At 41.8% G+C, this 17,077-nt stretch overlaps 1 protein-coding gene across 1 annotated transcript; it reads right to left on the bottom strand.

The window, feature by feature from the left end:
• Positions 1-11,970: 11,970 nt before the first annotated feature.
• On the bottom strand, positions 11,971-14,423 carry LOC147879509 (uncharacterized). Its single transcript, XM_087371393.1, has 5 exons — positions 13,749-14,423; positions 12,995-13,134; positions 12,782-12,869; positions 12,271-12,600; positions 11,971-12,153 (listed from the first exon to the last, which is right to left on the bottom strand). Exons 1-5 carry the CDS (start codon positions 14,421-14,423, stop codon positions 11,971-11,973), a joined length of 1,416 nt encoding a protein of 471 aa, XP_087227519.1.
• Between the last annotated feature and the right edge of the window lie 2,654 nt (positions 14,424-17,077).

Raw genomic sequence — 17,077 nt, 5'->3', positions numbered from 1 at the left:
GTGTACAACGTTAGTAGAGCCGATTGATAGTCAAGGCAAGCACTGATGTTACCCAAGATGGGGAGATGGCCAAGTTGGCTGATAAAATAGCAGAGGAGTTCTTTGACTGTTTTAGGGATGAGTTGCCTTATGCTTTACCTCCAGTGCAGAACGTTCAGCATAAGATTGAGCTGATCCTAGGGGCTGAATTGGTAAATAGACCTTCCTATAGACTAAGTTTTACCGAAGAAGCAGAGGTACGAAGATAACTGGAAGAATACCTCGAGCTGGGGCAGATTCAGCCCAGTTTCTTACCTTTTGCTTCGCCAATGATATTGAAGAAAAAGAAAGACGATATTTTTCACCTTCGTATAGATTACAGAGCATTGAATAAAATCACTGTTAAGTACAAGTATCCGATGACTCGGATCGATGATTTGTTAGATGCATTACATGGGGCCATAATTTCTAGCAAGATAGATCTTAAGTGTGGCTACCAGCAGATCCGTATTAGAGCTGACGATGTGCATAAAACCGTTTTTAGAAGCAAGTTTGGACATTATGATTTTTTGGTAATGCCGTTTGGACTTACCAATGCTCTGGCTACATTCATCATGCTTATGAACGATTTACTACGCCCATATATTGGAAAGTTTGTAGTACATTTTATTGACGATATTCTTGTTTTCAGCAAAAGTATTGCTGAGCATCACGAACACTTGGAATAGTGTTCAGTACTTTGAGGAAAGCCAGCCTGTATGTAAATAAAAAGAAAATTGTACTGTGCATGGTAAGACTTAAATATTTAGGATTCATTATTATTCCGGGGGGGGGGGGGGAATGGATCCAAAGAAAGTGGTTGCAATACTGACTTGGCCTATCCCTCAGAGTTTGATTTCTTTGTGATCATTTTTGGGATTTGTCCAATTTTATCGAAGGCATATTAAAGGATATTTCAAAATAGGATCGCCATTGACTGATCTGACCTCAGATAAAGTACCTTTTATATGGGAACAGAATCAACAAGAAAGTTTTAACACCATAAAACAAGCTGTGGTCTCAGGTGTAGGCCATCTTCTCCTAGTTCTAGTGATGCCCTATGGGCCCTGGTATGTGCCTCGTAGGCATAGGTATAGGCATTAGTCTATTTTGTGCCTTCTATGTGACACCTAGGACACTTAGTCCTAGGGTCTACGTACAAGTACTATGTACTTTTTCATAACACTACTTGACGTGATAGTTGTTCATCTATTGACTCTTTGTACCTTGCACTCTCTCTTTCGTTTAACGATCCTACAGTGGTATCAGAGCTTGGTTTGACTCGTCTCCTGCCTTTGGATTTGCACCAGCTCCCCTCAGCCTATCTGCTCCTCCATCCGTTTAGTTTGTACGATTGTACGGACGCTCGTACACAGGACTCCCGCTGTACCTGCATCGTCGTATAACAGAAGTACCGCGTCGTACATCTCCCATATAACCGTAATGTGTTTCGTACATTGTACTGTGTCGTACACATTCTGTATAGTCGTACGCTCTGCTCTGTACAGAAGGCTTCGTAACTGCTCCGTACAGAAGGTTTCGTACTTGTTCCATAATGTGTTGTATACTTTTCGTACAGCATCCGTACATTGCACTTGTGTCGTACATTGGATTCCGTACTGTGCGCTGTACCTGTTCCGTACATAGCACTTGTCCCGTACTTGCATTCCGTAAAGCCTCTGTACGTTGTACGTACACCGTACATTGGACACTTGTACAGTCCGTACACAATAGCTATCCATACAGCTCGTACTTGTCTCGGGGAGTTCCGTACAGGTTTGGCACGTGTGAAATCATTTGCAGGACATTCTCAAAATTTGGGGCTTTTGAGGGCTTTTGTTGTCCTTATCTTCCTTTTACTGTTTGAAGCATAGTTACTATCAAACGCGTTTGATTGGTTTTTCAAACGTTTGGAAACGTTTGAAAAACAGGCGTTTGGAAACTTCAAGCAAACTTTGCTTTCAATGCACAAGTTTGAAATTTTTCAAACGTTTAAAAAAACCCTAAAGTCATAAAATATGTGAATTCGCCTCTTTTTCCACGCCTGTTTTGACGCCCATACCTGCGCGACAGCTTCCGTACCTCGTGCATTGGAAGCGACCTAGGCCCTAGGGTAATGGGTTGCATGCTGCAGGCTGCAGCCTGCTCTAGTCTTCTACAGCCTTGAGCCTACAGCCCAAGTCATACAGCCCATTGGTGAGTCGTGACTGCTCTACACGCTACTCAAGAGTCAAGACTAGAGTCTAGACTGTAGGCTCTACTGGACTGCGTAGTCCCAGGCTCCAGCCCCCCCATGCTGAGTTCTCTGCTGTAAGGTAATTTTCTTGCTGCTGTAACCTGTTAGAACTTATCTTTGAAGCTTGAAAGTTGGCAAGTGAATGCTATAGCCTGTTGAAACTTGAAAGTTGAAACTTCAAGCTTCACTTATAAGTTATAATTATTTTTATTGTCTTGTTTAAACTTTGCAGTCTGGAATCTGCAGATAGCTTCAAAGTTCAGACCTTAGCCTTGCATTACTTTCAAGGTGCAAATTGCAATTTGCAGATATATCATATACATTATAAGCATCCTTGCAAGCTGCAAGCTCTAGCCTCGAGTGACGAGTCTCGACTCTCGAGTCTCTACCTCCTCACTGCTCAGGTAGTTTTAACTTATAGTCTTTTAGAGGCTTCAGCCTTCAAAGTTCAATACCTCTATTTGAATTTTGAATTTTGCAGCTTGCTTCTTTAAATCAGCCTTGAACCTATTACATACAGGTTACAGGGAAGTGGTAGTTATTTTGAGTCTACTAATTTCTAAATTCTAACTGCATTGTACTTGTAATTTGCAAATTGCAATGTCTTGCAGTTTCAAGTTTCAACTTTCAGCCCTCATCATGGGTAGGATCAAAGGAGCTGAGTGGGAGTATGTTGAGATTGAAGGTGATTCTAGAAAGGGGACAAGTGGAATGAAGAGGTGCAAGTGTGTGTATTGTGGTCATGGTTACGACGGAGGGCCACATAGAATCCGTGGACATATTCTTGGCATTAAGTCCAGAGGAGTTAACCCTTGCCTAGCTCCTTCACCTGATGTGGTAGAAATATGCAAGCGGTTAGATGCTGCAGCAGTTTTGGTAGAAGATGATGGCGGTTTTGTGGAGATGGAAGGAGCTTGGAGATGCAACATACTCTTGTACAGTCTTGGCAAGTGGTTGCAAGAGAGAAGGCCATGAGTGCTTGCAAGAAATTCTTTTTTGCGGAGGATTTGTCTTTCAATTTAATTTGTAGCCCTTTCTTCTTGGACTTTGTCAAAGCAGTTGGGGAGGTTGGACCTTCATGGAAACCTTCTTCATATGAAACCTTCCGCACTAAAGACCTTAGGGAGGAGGTGAAGTCCATTAAGAAGGAGCTTCAAGTGGTGAAGGAGAAGTGGCCAAAGTATGGTTGCACAATAGTGTCTGATGGCCGGTCAGACACTAGGAGGCGACCACTTATCAATTTCATGGTAACTTCTATCCATGGGAGTATTTTCATGAAAGCAGTGGACACTAGTGGCCACTTAAAGACAGGTGAGTACATCTTTACTATCTTAAAAGAGGTTATTGAAGAGGCGGGGTCAGAAAATGTAGTCCAAGTTGTCATGGATAATGCTTGCTATTTGAGGACATCGGCAACTTAGATTGGGTGAAGCCTGTGCTTGACATAGCACAGATGATTGTAACATTCATCACAAGGAAGCAAAGAGCTTTACATATGTTCCGCTCTTTGAGTGAGCATGAGTTGTTAAAGCCTTGTGACACTAGGTTTGCCTACATGTACATAGTTTTGGGCAATTTACTAGATGTAAGGCAAGCATTGAGGAGGATGGTTGTAAGTGAAGAATGGACAAGATGGCGGACCTCCAAAACAGAAAAAGGAAAAAAAGTGGAAGAGTGTCCTTCATCCAGTTTGGAGAGGCAAGGGTCAAGAAACTGATCAAGAGATGCGAAGTGGTTGGATGACCACCATTGAGCGGTATAGCAAAAATGATATGGAGCTACAGGTAAGGCTTAAGTGATATGGCACATGCTTCAAGATGCATTTATGCAAGCTATAAATTGCAGCAAAGTTTCTTGAATTTTAATTTCTGGTTGGAACTTGGGACTTGTTGGCCATTTAAGGCCAAATTGATAGACCAATTGAATATGTATCGTGATTGTGAGAGATCATTCTCACGTATGGCTGCAAAGGATAAGTCACTTATGGCCACAGGAGTGAAGTGGTGGGAATCTTTTGGAGCTAGCACTCGAGAGCTAGAACGACTAGCCATCCGCATCCTTTCACAGGGTAGTAGTGCCTCTCCTTGTGAAAGAAATTGGTCCACATTCTCACTTATCCATACAAAGAAACGGAATCGCTTGAAGCCCGCACAGATGGAGAGATTTGTGCATACAAATCTCCGTCTCACAAGAAACATCAAACAACGGGGTTTTCTCAAGATGGAGGTGAGTGAAGTCTTTTGGATCTTTCAAGTTTCAATCTCTCATCTCTCTTGGCTATTTTGAAGCTTCTTCAAGCTAGAACATAGAAGATTAAAGCCTTATCTTTCTTTCAAATTTCAGGTCACACTTACTATGCTTGAGAAGGAACGTGATGTGGATCGCTTACTCACATTGGAGAAGTTGCGGGCTGAGCTAGAGGCTGAGCAACCAATCACCACAGTGGATGTCGATGATGGGTTGCTTGATATGGACGAGGAGGATGACGAGGATGAGAATGAGGATGAGGATGAGGATGAGGATGAAGACAAGGAAGAAGAAGAGACCCAAGACATACCAATGAAAGCAATAGCATAGATTTGTTTGTTTAAAGCTTTTAGATGCTACCTACTAGCTACCAGCTATTTAGTAAGTAGTTACTAGCCTTGACATGGGGACAAAATCACTTTCAAGTTTCATATTTTGCAGCTTGCAGGTTTTAACTTGTAAGCTGTTTTTTTGAGAAAAAAGGTTTCGTATTTGACTTTGTAATTTTGTTTTCAATTTATGGGCCTAAGTGCCAAGTTCCAAGCTTCGTAATTCAACTCTTTGAGAGTCAAAACTCAACATGTGACTGGTTTGGCAATGGTAACTTGTAACTTGTAAGTTTGTAAGTTGTTTCAACTTGTAACTGGTTTTTGCTTTAAAAGTCTGAATTTTAATGAAATTACAAGCTTATTAAGCTGTATATTATTATTTGTAATGACTCTGTTAAAATATGCAGCTTAGCATATTTTTTAATTGAAATTACCATATTAAAAAAACCCACGTTTGGAAACTCTCCCTCATTTTTTCAAACTTATCAAACGTTTGGAACCCCCAAACGTTGGATTGTAACTATGGTTTGAAGTCGTATCAAGCTATTTCAACAGTTTGGAAAGCCTACCTCTTGAGGTCTATACGTTGGGACAGTTGCATTTTTGCAGTCACCTTGTGGACAGCAAGTCCTAATTTTGCAGTTGCAAGCCTTGAAGCTACCTTTTGGGATTTGGTCTGCAATTTCTTGGTTGATTGCAATACATTGGGTCAGATTGGAGAACATTGAGTCACTTTTGCTGGACATTGAGTATTTTCTGCAGGACATTGAGTCAGATTTTTATACATTGGGTCACATTTGCAAAAATCTCAACAAAATTTGGGGCTTTTCTGCATTTGCCCTCTTTTTGGCCTATTTGCCCTCTTTAAATTTGGGGCTTTTGAGATTTGCTGTTTTTGCAGTGCACACAGGACACCCGTCGTACCTACACCGCCGTAGAGCAGAAGTATTGCGCCATACATCTCCCATACAGCCGTGCTGTGTTCCGTACATCGTACTGTGTCGTACACATTATGTACAGTCGTACGCTCTGCTATGTACAGAAGGCTTCGTAACTGCTTCGTACAGAAGGTACCGTACTTGTTCCGTACGGTGTCGTACACTTTTCGTACAGCATCACTATGTCGTACTTGTGCCGTACATTGGATTCCGTACCGTGCTCCGTACATAGCACTTGCCTCGTACTTGCATTTCGTATAGCCTCTGTACGTTGTATGTACATCGGACACTTGTACCGTCCGTACACAGCAGCTATCCGTACAGCTTGTACTTGCCCCGGGAGTTCCGTACAGGTTTGGCACATGTGAAATCATTTGCAGGACATTCTCAAAATTTGGGACTTTTGAGGGGTTTTGCTGTCCTTATCTTCCTTTTACTGTTTGAATCGTATCAAGCTATTTCAACAGTTTGGAAAGCCTACCTCTTGAGGTCTATACGTTGGGGCAGTTGCATTTTTGCAGTCACCTTGTGGACAGCAAGTTCTAATTTTGCAGTTGCAAGCCTTGAGGCTACCTTTTGGGATTTGGTCTACAATTTCTTGGTTGATTGCAATACATTGGGTCAGATTGGAGAACATTGAGTCACTTTTGCAAGACATTGAGTATTTTCTGTAGGACATTGAGTCATATTTTTATACATTGGGTCACATTTGCAAAAATCTCAGCAAAAATTGGGGCTTTTCTGCATTTGCCCTCTTTTTGGCCTATCTGCCCTCATTAAATTTGGGGCTTTTGCCAGATTTGCTGTTTTTGCAGTGAACATTGCTTGACACAGTCACATTTATGTCAAATCTGCATTTTCCCTTTGATTTGGGTTGGAAATTTGCAGAATATTTATTTGCAGATATTTGCTGTCATTTTTGGACAGCCAGCTCTTTGCAGTGATAGTCTTGAGGCTTTTGGGTTTTCAGGTCTTTTTCAGGGTATCACATTCGCAATGGCTGGGAACAATCATGATCTATTTGGCATTCTTCGTGAAGATGATAAGTTGGATGGCACCAACTATCTGATGTGGTCTTATCTCATGAAACATATTCTTGTTGCAAGGCATTTCTGGAATATTGTTTCCGGGGTTGATATGAGGCCAGTCAATGCTACAGTGGTTGCCTCTACTGCTGGTCCCTGTGCAGAGGGTACTTCTCTTGATGCCTTATCTTCTAGCACCTCTACTGCTGCTCCCCCAACTCAGGAACAATCAAGATGGGATGCAAGAGATGCAAATGCACATTCCTGTATTGCTTTATCATGCAAGAGAATCATTATTCCACACATCCGGTCTTGCAAGACAGCAAAGGATGCTTGGGACAAATTGGCTTCTCTTTATGAGATTCGCAATGAGGCACGTGTTGCATTTTTAAGAAGACAGTTGCAGGAAGTTAGTATGAATGAAGGTGATTCTACGGTGCATATCTGACAAAGGTGAAGGACCTCATGGAACAACTTGTCAATATTGATGAGGTGGTGCCAAATTCTCAGCTTGTCAGTACCACATTGAATGGATTGCCAGATTCATATCAAGGGTTTGCTACAACCCTTCAGTTAGTGGCCATGGGTAATCTAGACCACTACTCTTTTGATCAGCTAGTTACTTTGCTTTTGCAGGAAGAGCAGCAAAGTCGTGCTGATAGACAAGCCATTATTCCTGATCATGCATTTGCTTCACAGCAGATAGGAAGAGGCAAGGCTTCCAAGCCTATGGGCAAGCCTAAATGTGTGCATAGCAGTGGCAATTCCTCCAATGCATCTAAAAATACAGCAGATAAGTCAAAGAAGAAAAGATGCAACTATTGTTGCAAGCTTGGACATGACATTTTAGAATGCAGGAAGCACATTGCTTCGGAGAAAAAGAAAGCAGGATTGACAGTTAATGCCTCACATGCAATTGAATCCCACGAGCGAGCAGATGCTTCACATGCACATGCTCTCTAGGATGATTGGGCATGGGCTGTCCATTGTTCATTTGATCCCTCTAAAGTTGATGCACTCTTTACTGCTAATGATGCTCAGTGTTACCACAATGTAAATATCCTAAGTCAAAGTACAGTTGACCATTTATTTGATCATAATTAAAGAGTTTTATATGTGTTAATTATGGTCAAAGAGAGTTCTTTTAATGGTCAAAGAATTGACTACGGTCAAAGATACTTGACTCTAGTCAAGTAAACCTGACTTCGGTCGGGGAGACTTGGTTTATTACCAAGAGGGTTAACTACGGTTAACCAGAGAAAGTAAAGTGCTGACTACGGTCAGAGAGTGTTGACTTCGGTCAACGAGACTTGGCATGCACCAAGAGGGTTAATTACGGTTAACCAAGATGTGCCAACTTCGGTTGGAGAGTTGTGCCAACTTCGGTTGAAGAGACTTGGCTATAATTAATGCGCCTCGACCCTTGGTCAAAGCTCCTTAATTATGATCAAGAGTGTTGACTTCGGTCAACTAGAGAATAAATATATATTTTTATATTTGTTATGTGTGCCCATGTGTTCAGTGGGGATGCCCACCGTGACCAGAACTAGTCCACAATGTGTTGTTTGCATGCAAAGCGCTAACAATTAATGGGTGTCATGGTGGTGCGCTTTAATTAATTGTTGCAGGTACTAGGAAGAGTTATTTTCCTAAGCGCTACGGGAGCTTAATCAGAGTCTAGGAGGCGGTTCGTGTGACCAAGTGCTTCGAAGACTCCAGAGTTGCCCTTAGTGGCATGTAATTAGGAAAGTAATGTAGAAATTGACAAGTGGGTTGTTGCCAAGAAAGGGAGCCTGAGAGCTCATGTAATGATTCATTCATTCACGTTTTGGATTTTTCATGTATGAACAGCTCTACGCTGAACTGCGTACTTCATCTTCTCTCAAGTAATAAAATCCTTCGGGGGGGTCCAGCCCGCGTGTTGTCCTGCGCCCTAGTGTCTCTATTGAGAGAGGGAGAGAGAAGAAAGAAATGAGAACGTCTCTGCTATCTTTTACGAGTAAGGTTGCACTCAGTCTTGGTATTTTGATAGTGGTGCTTCCAAGCACGTCACATCTTGCAGACAGTTGTTTCATTCCTTAGCTCGAGGAGGAACTGTCACATGTACTAATAATGCTTCCTATGCTGTAAAAGGAATTGGAGATGTGCAACTCACATCCATTTCAAGCCATCCTGTCACTTTGACAAATGTTCTTTTTGTGCCTGGAATTGAAGTCAACTTGATTTCAATTTCAGCAATTGCTTTTGATGGATACAGATGCCTAGTATATGATCTTCGTGATGACAATGCCATACTTCTCATTGGCACTTTGCAAAAGGGACTTTATCACCTTGATCATCACTCAGCTGCACTTTCTGTTGAAGCATTTACTATTTCAGATTCAGAGCTTGCTGAAACTCATCTTTGGCATGAGAGAATGGGCCATCTCAATTATAGAGCTCTTGCAAAGCTACATTCACAGTAGATGGCAGATGATGTACCTCAAACTCACACAGTTTCCAAACATGTGTGTGAGGGTTGTATTTTGGGTAATATGCATCGGTTTCCTTTTCAAAAGAATTGTCCAAAATTCTCACAACAGAAATTGCAGCTAGTACATAGTGATGTCTGTGGCCTAATGAAGACAACTTTCATTGGAGGGTACAAATATTTCATGACTCTCATTGATGACTTCACCAGATATTGCTGGGTATATCCTTTAAAAGCCAAATTTGAAGTGTTCTTATGCTTTCAGAGGTGGCTGAATATGGTTGAGAATGAATCAGGATGCAAGCTTGTCACCCTCAACACAGATAGGGGGGGAGAGTATATGTCAAAGGAGTTTGATGCATTTTTGTCTTCACGGGGCAATGTTCACTCATGCGCTACTCCTTACACTCCTCAACATAATCCTGTTCCTAAAAGGAAAAATAGGTCTACTATGGAGATGGCTAGATGCATGCTTAAGGCCAAGTCTTTGCCCAATAAATTTTGGCTTGATGCAGTGATGTGTGCCAACTATGTGCTGAATAGATCACCTACAAGGGCATTGAAGACTGTTACACCTTATGAAGCATGGAAAGGCAGGAAGCCTTTACTTTCACATATGAGAGTTTTTGGGTCTCTTGCATATGTCCATGTACCATCTCAGCTGAGACATAAGCTTGATGACAAGGCAATCAAATGCATATTTATTGGTTACAATCAGGAAAGCAGAGGGTATCGGTTATACCAACCAAATACTAGGAAGATTATTGTCAGTAGAGATGTCATCTTTGCTGAACATTCGACTTCTCCTCTTGTGGACTGCAAAGCTAAGCCAGAAGTTGACATGTTTGTTGCCTTTGAATCTTGGTTACATCTGCCATCCTCAGAAGAGGACTTTGACCAGCAACATGAGCCTCCTGCAGGCCCTCCAATAAGCAATGATCAGCCAGTACCCCATGCTGATTTGCAGGTTTCTCTTCCAGCACAAAATGATACCACTATTCATGATGCAGTGATTGAAGAAAGAGCTGTCAATAGACAGCAAAGGCAAGTTCCCAGACGGCTTTTCTTGATACATTGAGGGACAGCAAACAAGATCAGCCTTTTGCTGCCCAGACAATATCAGGGAATAGACACATGGTCACTTTCTTGAGTTTGCACTCCTTGCTACAGCTTGCAATGAAGAGCCTTTGTGCCATAAAGATGCTTTTGACAGCAAAGAGTGGATGGATGCAATGAGAGCTGAGTTACAATCCATTGCCAAAAATGACACATGGGAATTAGTAGATCTCCCCCCCGGCAAGCATGCCATTGGTACCCGGTGGGTCTACAAATTAAAAAGGAAATATGATGGCAATATAGATCGACACAAAGCCCGTCTTGTTGCAAAAGGGTATGCCCAACAACAAGGCATTGACTTTGAAGAGACATTTGCTCCCACATCCAGGATTACTACCATTAGATGTGTCATTGCCATTGTAGCCCATCATCATTGGCAAGTGCACCAACTTGACATCAAGACTGCTTTTCTTCATGGGGATCTGCAGGAAGAAGTCTATGTCACACAACCTCTTGGCTTTGAGGTTGTTAATTCTGAAAACAAGGTATGTCGGCATAGAAAAGCCCTTTATGATTTGAAGCATGCCAAAATTCATGCACACTTACTATCTCTTGGTTTTCAGAATAGCCCCACAGAACCCACTCTTTATGTCCGTGGGAGTGGATCTGATTTTTTAGTGCTGATTTTATATGTGGATGATATGCTCATCACGGGCCCAGATACTCAGCATATTGTAGCTTTCAAGACTTATTTGCAGCAGATTTTTGAAATGTCAGACATGGGACAGCTCCATTATTATTTGGGCATTTAGTTTGCTCATGTTGAGGGGGGTATCATGATGTCTCAGTCCAAGTATATTGGACAGCTCCTTGATTGTTTTCAGTTTGAGGATTGCAAGCCAATCTCTACTCCAGTGGACCCTGGCTTTAAATTCTCAGCTCATGATGGGAGCCCACCATGTGATATCACTCTTTATCAGTTTGTTGGATGCCTTATTTATTTATGTCACACCAGACCTGACTTACAGTATGCAGTATCTCAGCTCCGCAGATTCATCCACATGCCCAGCTCCATAGTTACAATCAAATGTTTGGGGGTTCCAAACGTTTGATAAGTTTGAAAAAATGAGGGAGAGTTTCCAAATGTGGGTTTTTTTATAATATGGTAATTTTAATAAAAAAATATGCTAAGCTGCATATTTTGACAGTCATTACAAAAAAATAATAATATACAGCTTAACAAGCTTGTAATTTCATTAAAATTCAGAGTTTTAAAGCAAAAACCAGTTACAACTTGAAACAACTTACAAACTTACAAGTTACAAGTTACCATTGCCAAACCAGTCACATGTTGAGTTTTGACTCTCAAAGAGTTGAATTACGAAGCTTGGAACTTGGCACTTAGGCCCATAAATTGAAAACAAAATTACAAAGTCAAATACGAAACCTTTTTTCTCAAAAAAACAGCTTACAAGTTAGAACTTGCAAGCTGCAAAATATGAAACTTGAAAGTGATTTTGTCCCCATGTCAAGGCTAGTAACTAGTCACTAAATAGTGAGTAGCTAGTAGGTAGCATCTAAAAGATTTAAACAAACAAATCTATGCTATTGCTTTCATTGGTATGTCTTGGGTCTCTTCTTCTTCCTTGTCTTAATCCTTATCCTCATCCTCGTCCTCATTCTCATCCTCGTCATCCTCCTCGTCCATATCAAGCAACCCATCATCGACATCCACTGTGGTGATTGGTTGCTCAGCCTCTAGCTTAGCCCGCAACTTCTCCAATGTGAGTAAGCGATCCACATCACGTTCCTTCTTAAGCATAGCAAGTGTGACCTGAAATTTGAAAGAAAGATAAGGCTTTAATCTTCTATGTTCTAGCTTGAAGAAGCTTCAAAATAGCCAAGAGAGATCGAAGATTGAAACTTGAAAGATCCAAAAGACTTCACTCACCTCCATCTTGAGAAAATCCTGTTGTTTGATGTTTCTTGTGAGATGGAGATTTGTATGCACATATACCAATCTCTCCATCTGTACGGGCTTCAAGCGATTCCGTTTCTTTGTATGGATAAGTGAGAATGTGGACCAATTTCTTTCACAAGGAGAGGCACTACTACCCTGTGAAAGGATGCCGATGGCTAGTCGTTGTAGCTCTGGAGTGCTAGCTCCAAAAGATTCCCACCACTTCAATCTTGTGGCCATAAGTGACTTGTCCTTTGCAGCCATACGTGAGAATGATCCCTCACAATCACTATACATATTCAATTGGTCTATCAATTTGGCCTGAAATGGCCAACAACAAGTCCTAAGTTCCAACCAGAAATTAAAATTCAAGAAACTTTGCTGCAGCTTATAGCTTGCATAAATGCATCCTGAAGCATGTGCCATATCACTTAAGCCTTACTTGCAGCTCCATATCATTTTTGCTATACCGCTCAATGGTGGTCATCTAACCACTGCGCACCTCTTTATCAGTTTCTTGACCCTTGCCTCTCCAAACTGGATGAAGGGCGAATGTAGTAGCATGCAAGGGAGAGTGCATCATATTCCACCTAAGTTACAAAATATCATTGATGTATATGAGTCACTAATAACTATCAAGTATCTACTTAGAAAATGCACAAAAAAGATACCACAACTTACAGTTACAACTTACAAGTGACTCATAAAAGCCCACCTTGACACACATAAGTCGTGTACTTTTTTCAAGCGATCCGCTGAAATTTTCTTCATGGCATCAAGCTCCTCCACCATCTTGTCCATGAGGTCATAAACAAATCCCATGGTTGCACCCTCTCGATCCACAAGACGGAGAAGCTTCAAGATGGGAGCACACAGGTTCTTTATGATAAGGCATTGCTCCCAAAATGCATTGTCAAGGACATGCTCTTCCACTTTTTTCCCTTTTTTTGTTTTGGAGGTCCGCCATCTTGTCCATTCTTCACTTACAACCATCCTCCTCAATGCTTGCCTTACATCTAGTAAATTGCCCAAAACTATGTACATGTGGGCAAGCCTAGTGTCACAAGGCTTTAACAACTCATGCTCACTCAAAGAGCAGAACATATGTAAAGCTCTTTGCTTCCTTGTGATGAATGTTCATCCGTGCTATGTCAAGCACAGGCTTCACCCAATCTAAGTTGCCGATGTCCTCAAATAGCAAGTCAAGACAATGGCAAGTACAACGAGTGAAAAAAATATGGGGATAGTCCTCCTCAAGCATATCTCCAGCAAGCACACAATTGGAAGCATTATCCATGACAACTTGGACTACATTTTCTGACCCCGCCTCTTCAATAACCTCTTTTAAGATAGTAAAGATGTACTCACCTGTCTTTAAGTGGCCACTAGTGTCCACTGCTTTCATGAAAATACTCCCATGGATAGAAGTTACCATGAAATTGATAAGTGGTTGCCTCCTAGTGTCTGACCAGCCAGTCTGACCAGCCATCAGACACTATTGTGCAACCATACTTTGGCCACTTCTCCTTCACCACTTGAAGCTCCTTCTTAATGGACTTCACCTCCTCCCTAAGGTCTTTAGTGCGGAAGGTTTCATATGAAGAAGGTTTCCATGAAGGTCGAACCTCCCCAACTGCTTTGACAAAGTCCAAGAAGAAAGGGCTACGAATTAAATTGAAAGACAAATCCTCCGCAAAAAAGAATTTCTTGCAAGCACTCATGGCCTTCTCTCTTGTAGCCACTTGCCAAGACTGTACAAGAGTATGTTGCTTGCTCCTATAGGTTGGAAGCTTATGCCGCTTGTTACTTGCTTTATGCCCAATATCGGAAGCTCCTTCCATCTCCACAAAACCGCCATCATCTTCTACCAAAACTGCTGCAGCATCTAACCGCTTGCATATTTCTACCACATCAGGTGGAGGAGCTAGGCAAGGGTTAACTCCTCTGGACTTAATGCCAAGAATATGTCCACGGATTCTATGTGGCCCTCCTTGGTAACCATGACCACAATACACACACTTGCACCTCTTCATTCCACTTGTCCCCTTTCTAGAATCACCTTCAATCTGAACATACTCCCACTCAGCTCCTTTGATCCTACCCCTGATGAGGGCTGAAAGTTGAAACTTGAAACTGCAAGGCATTGCAATTTGCAAATTGCAAGTACAATGCAGTTAGAATTTAGAAATTAGTAGACTCAAAATAACTGCCACTTCCTTGTAACCTGTATGTAATAGGTTCAAGACTGATTTAAAGAAGCAAGCTGCAAAATTCAAAATTCAAATAGAGGTATTGAACTTTGAAGGCTGAAGCCTCTAAAAGACTATAAGTTAAAACTACTTGAGCAGTGAGGAGGTAGAGACTCAAGAGTCGAGACTCGTCACTCGAGGCTAGAGCTTGCAGCCTGCAGGGATGCTTATAACGTATATGATATATCTGCAAATTGCAATTTGCACCTTGAAAGTAATGCAAGGCTAAGGTCTGAACTTTGAAGCTATCTGCAGATTCCAGACTGCAAAGTTCAAACAAGACAATAAAAATAATTATAACTTACAAGTGAAGCTTGAAGCTTCAACTTTCAAGTTTCAACAGGCTGTAGCATTCACTTGCCAACTTTCAAGATTCAAAGATAAGTTCTAACAGGTTACAGCAGCAAGAAAATTACCTTACAGCAGAGAACTCAGCATGGGGGGGTTGGAGCCTGGGACTACGCAGTCCAGTAGAGCCTATAGTCTAGACTCTAGTCTTGACTCTTGAGTAGCGTGTAGAGCAGTCACGACTCACCAGTGGACTGTATGACTTGGGCTGTAGGCTCAAGGTTGTAGAAGACTAGGGCAGGCTGCAGCCTGCAGCATGCAACCCATTACCCTAGGGCCTGGGTCGCTTCCAATGCACGAGGTACGGAAGCTGTGGCGCAGGTATGGGCGTCAAAACGGGCGTGGAAAAAGAGGCGAATTCACATATTTTATGACTTTAGGGTTTTTTCAAACGTATGAAAAATTTCCAACTTGTGCATTGAAAGCAAAGTTTGCTTGAAGTTTCCAAACGCCTGTTTTTCAAACGTTTGGTTAACCAATCAAACGCGTTTGATAGTAACTATGCCCAGCTCATAGCATTGGCAGGCAGTGAAGAGAGTTTTCAGATATCTCAAAGGCACTTAGAATTTAGCCCTCTTCTATGGTGATCAGTGCTCGCTCACCATGCATGCTTACACGGATAGTGACTGGGCAGGATGTTCCGACACCAGAGTGTCACATACTGGCAATTGTTTTTTGCTTGGCAATTCATGTATCTCTTGGCTTAGCAAGAAGCAACCAACAGTTGCCACATCTAGGTGTGAGGCTGAGTACAGGGCAGCTTTCACCGCTATAGTAGAGTGTATTTGGCTTCGACAATTACTTACAGATCTTGGTATTCACCAGACATCCTCCACTATGGTCTATACCGACAGCCAGAGTGCCTTGGCCATTGCGCGTAACCTAGTGTTTCATGGCGTACCAAGCACATTGAAGTTCATTATCATTATGTTCGAGAGTGGTTGTCAGCAGGAGACATAGAGTTGTCCTATCTTTCCACAGAGGACAACATAGCAAATCTGTTTACAAAGGCACTTCCTCGTCCCAAGTTCGAAGTCTTCCGCCAGGCTTTACACTTGGTTTTCTTTGTTACGTGATCTGACATACCTTGTACATTCATAGGTGGCTGTATTCTTTTGGATGAACATGTGCCACCATGATAAGAAAATACCAGGTATGCTGAGATGTTTTCAGAATACTTCAGTCCATACCATGGAGGGGGGTTTGTAGGCCATCTTCTCCTAGTTCTAGTGATGCCCTATGGGCTCTGGTATGTGCCTTGTAGGCATAGGTATAGGCACTTAGTCTATTTTGTGCCTTTTATGCCACATAGGACACTTAGTCCCATGTGACACCTAGGACACTTAGTCCTAGGGTCTAGGTACAAGTACTATGTACTTCTTTTTCATAACGCTAGTTGACGTGACGGTTGTTCATCTATCGACTCTTTGTACCTTGCACTCTCTCTTTCGCTTAACGATCCTACATCAGGACTAGTGTTAAAAAATAGTTGATCCCCAAAAATCGTTTTTCATTGAAACCGATGTAAGTGGCATTGTGGTAGGAGTAGTTCTCCTCCAAGAGGGAAGGCTAGAAGCCTTTGAAAGCAAGAAGCTTTCTCCCTCCCAACGAAATTGACCAACTCATGAATTAGAGTTGTATGCTGTTGTCCATGAAAACATGGAGACATTATTTGTATGGATCAGAGTTTTATTTTGATGTTGATCATGATCCTTTGAAACATTTTTGTAAACAACCTGACTTGAGAGGCCGCCAAGCTAGGTGGGCAAAACTCATGTAGGAGTTTAACGTAACAATTCGATACCGAAGAGGAAAGGATAATAAAGCCGCTGATGCGTTGTCATGCATTATGCATAATATGAGTTTCACGGTATTAGAGAGTGTTCTAATGGCCGAGATCAGAGAAACTCAAATGGTGGATGAGTTTGTTCAGAGCCTTTTGCCTAAGGCTCATGTGTTTAACCCAGGGAAAAGGGCGACCTGGCATCAAGAAAAGGCGAAACTTATGCAAGATATACCATAACAGATGGTATGCTGAAAAGAAATGGCAAGGTAGTAGTATCTAATCAGAATGATCTCAGGTAGAGAGTCATTCAACAATGCCATGATAGCCCATGTGCGGGATATCCAAGAATCGAGAAGATGTGTGATCTTGTGAAACGAGATTTCTTTTGGCCGAAAATGAAAAAATATATTCATGA

This window comes from Dipteris shenzhenensis, chromosome 33 (assembly GCF_047967505.1).
Source record: "Dipteris shenzhenensis isolate YYH24624 ecotype China chromosome 33, Dip_SZ_1.0, whole genome shotgun sequence".
In the NCBI taxonomy this organism is placed as follows: Eukaryota; Viridiplantae; Streptophyta; class Polypodiopsida; order Gleicheniales; family Dipteridaceae; genus Dipteris; species Dipteris shenzhenensis.
The sequence above is the reverse complement of the archived record's forward strand: the minus strand, read 5'-3'. Positions and strand labels throughout refer to the sequence as shown.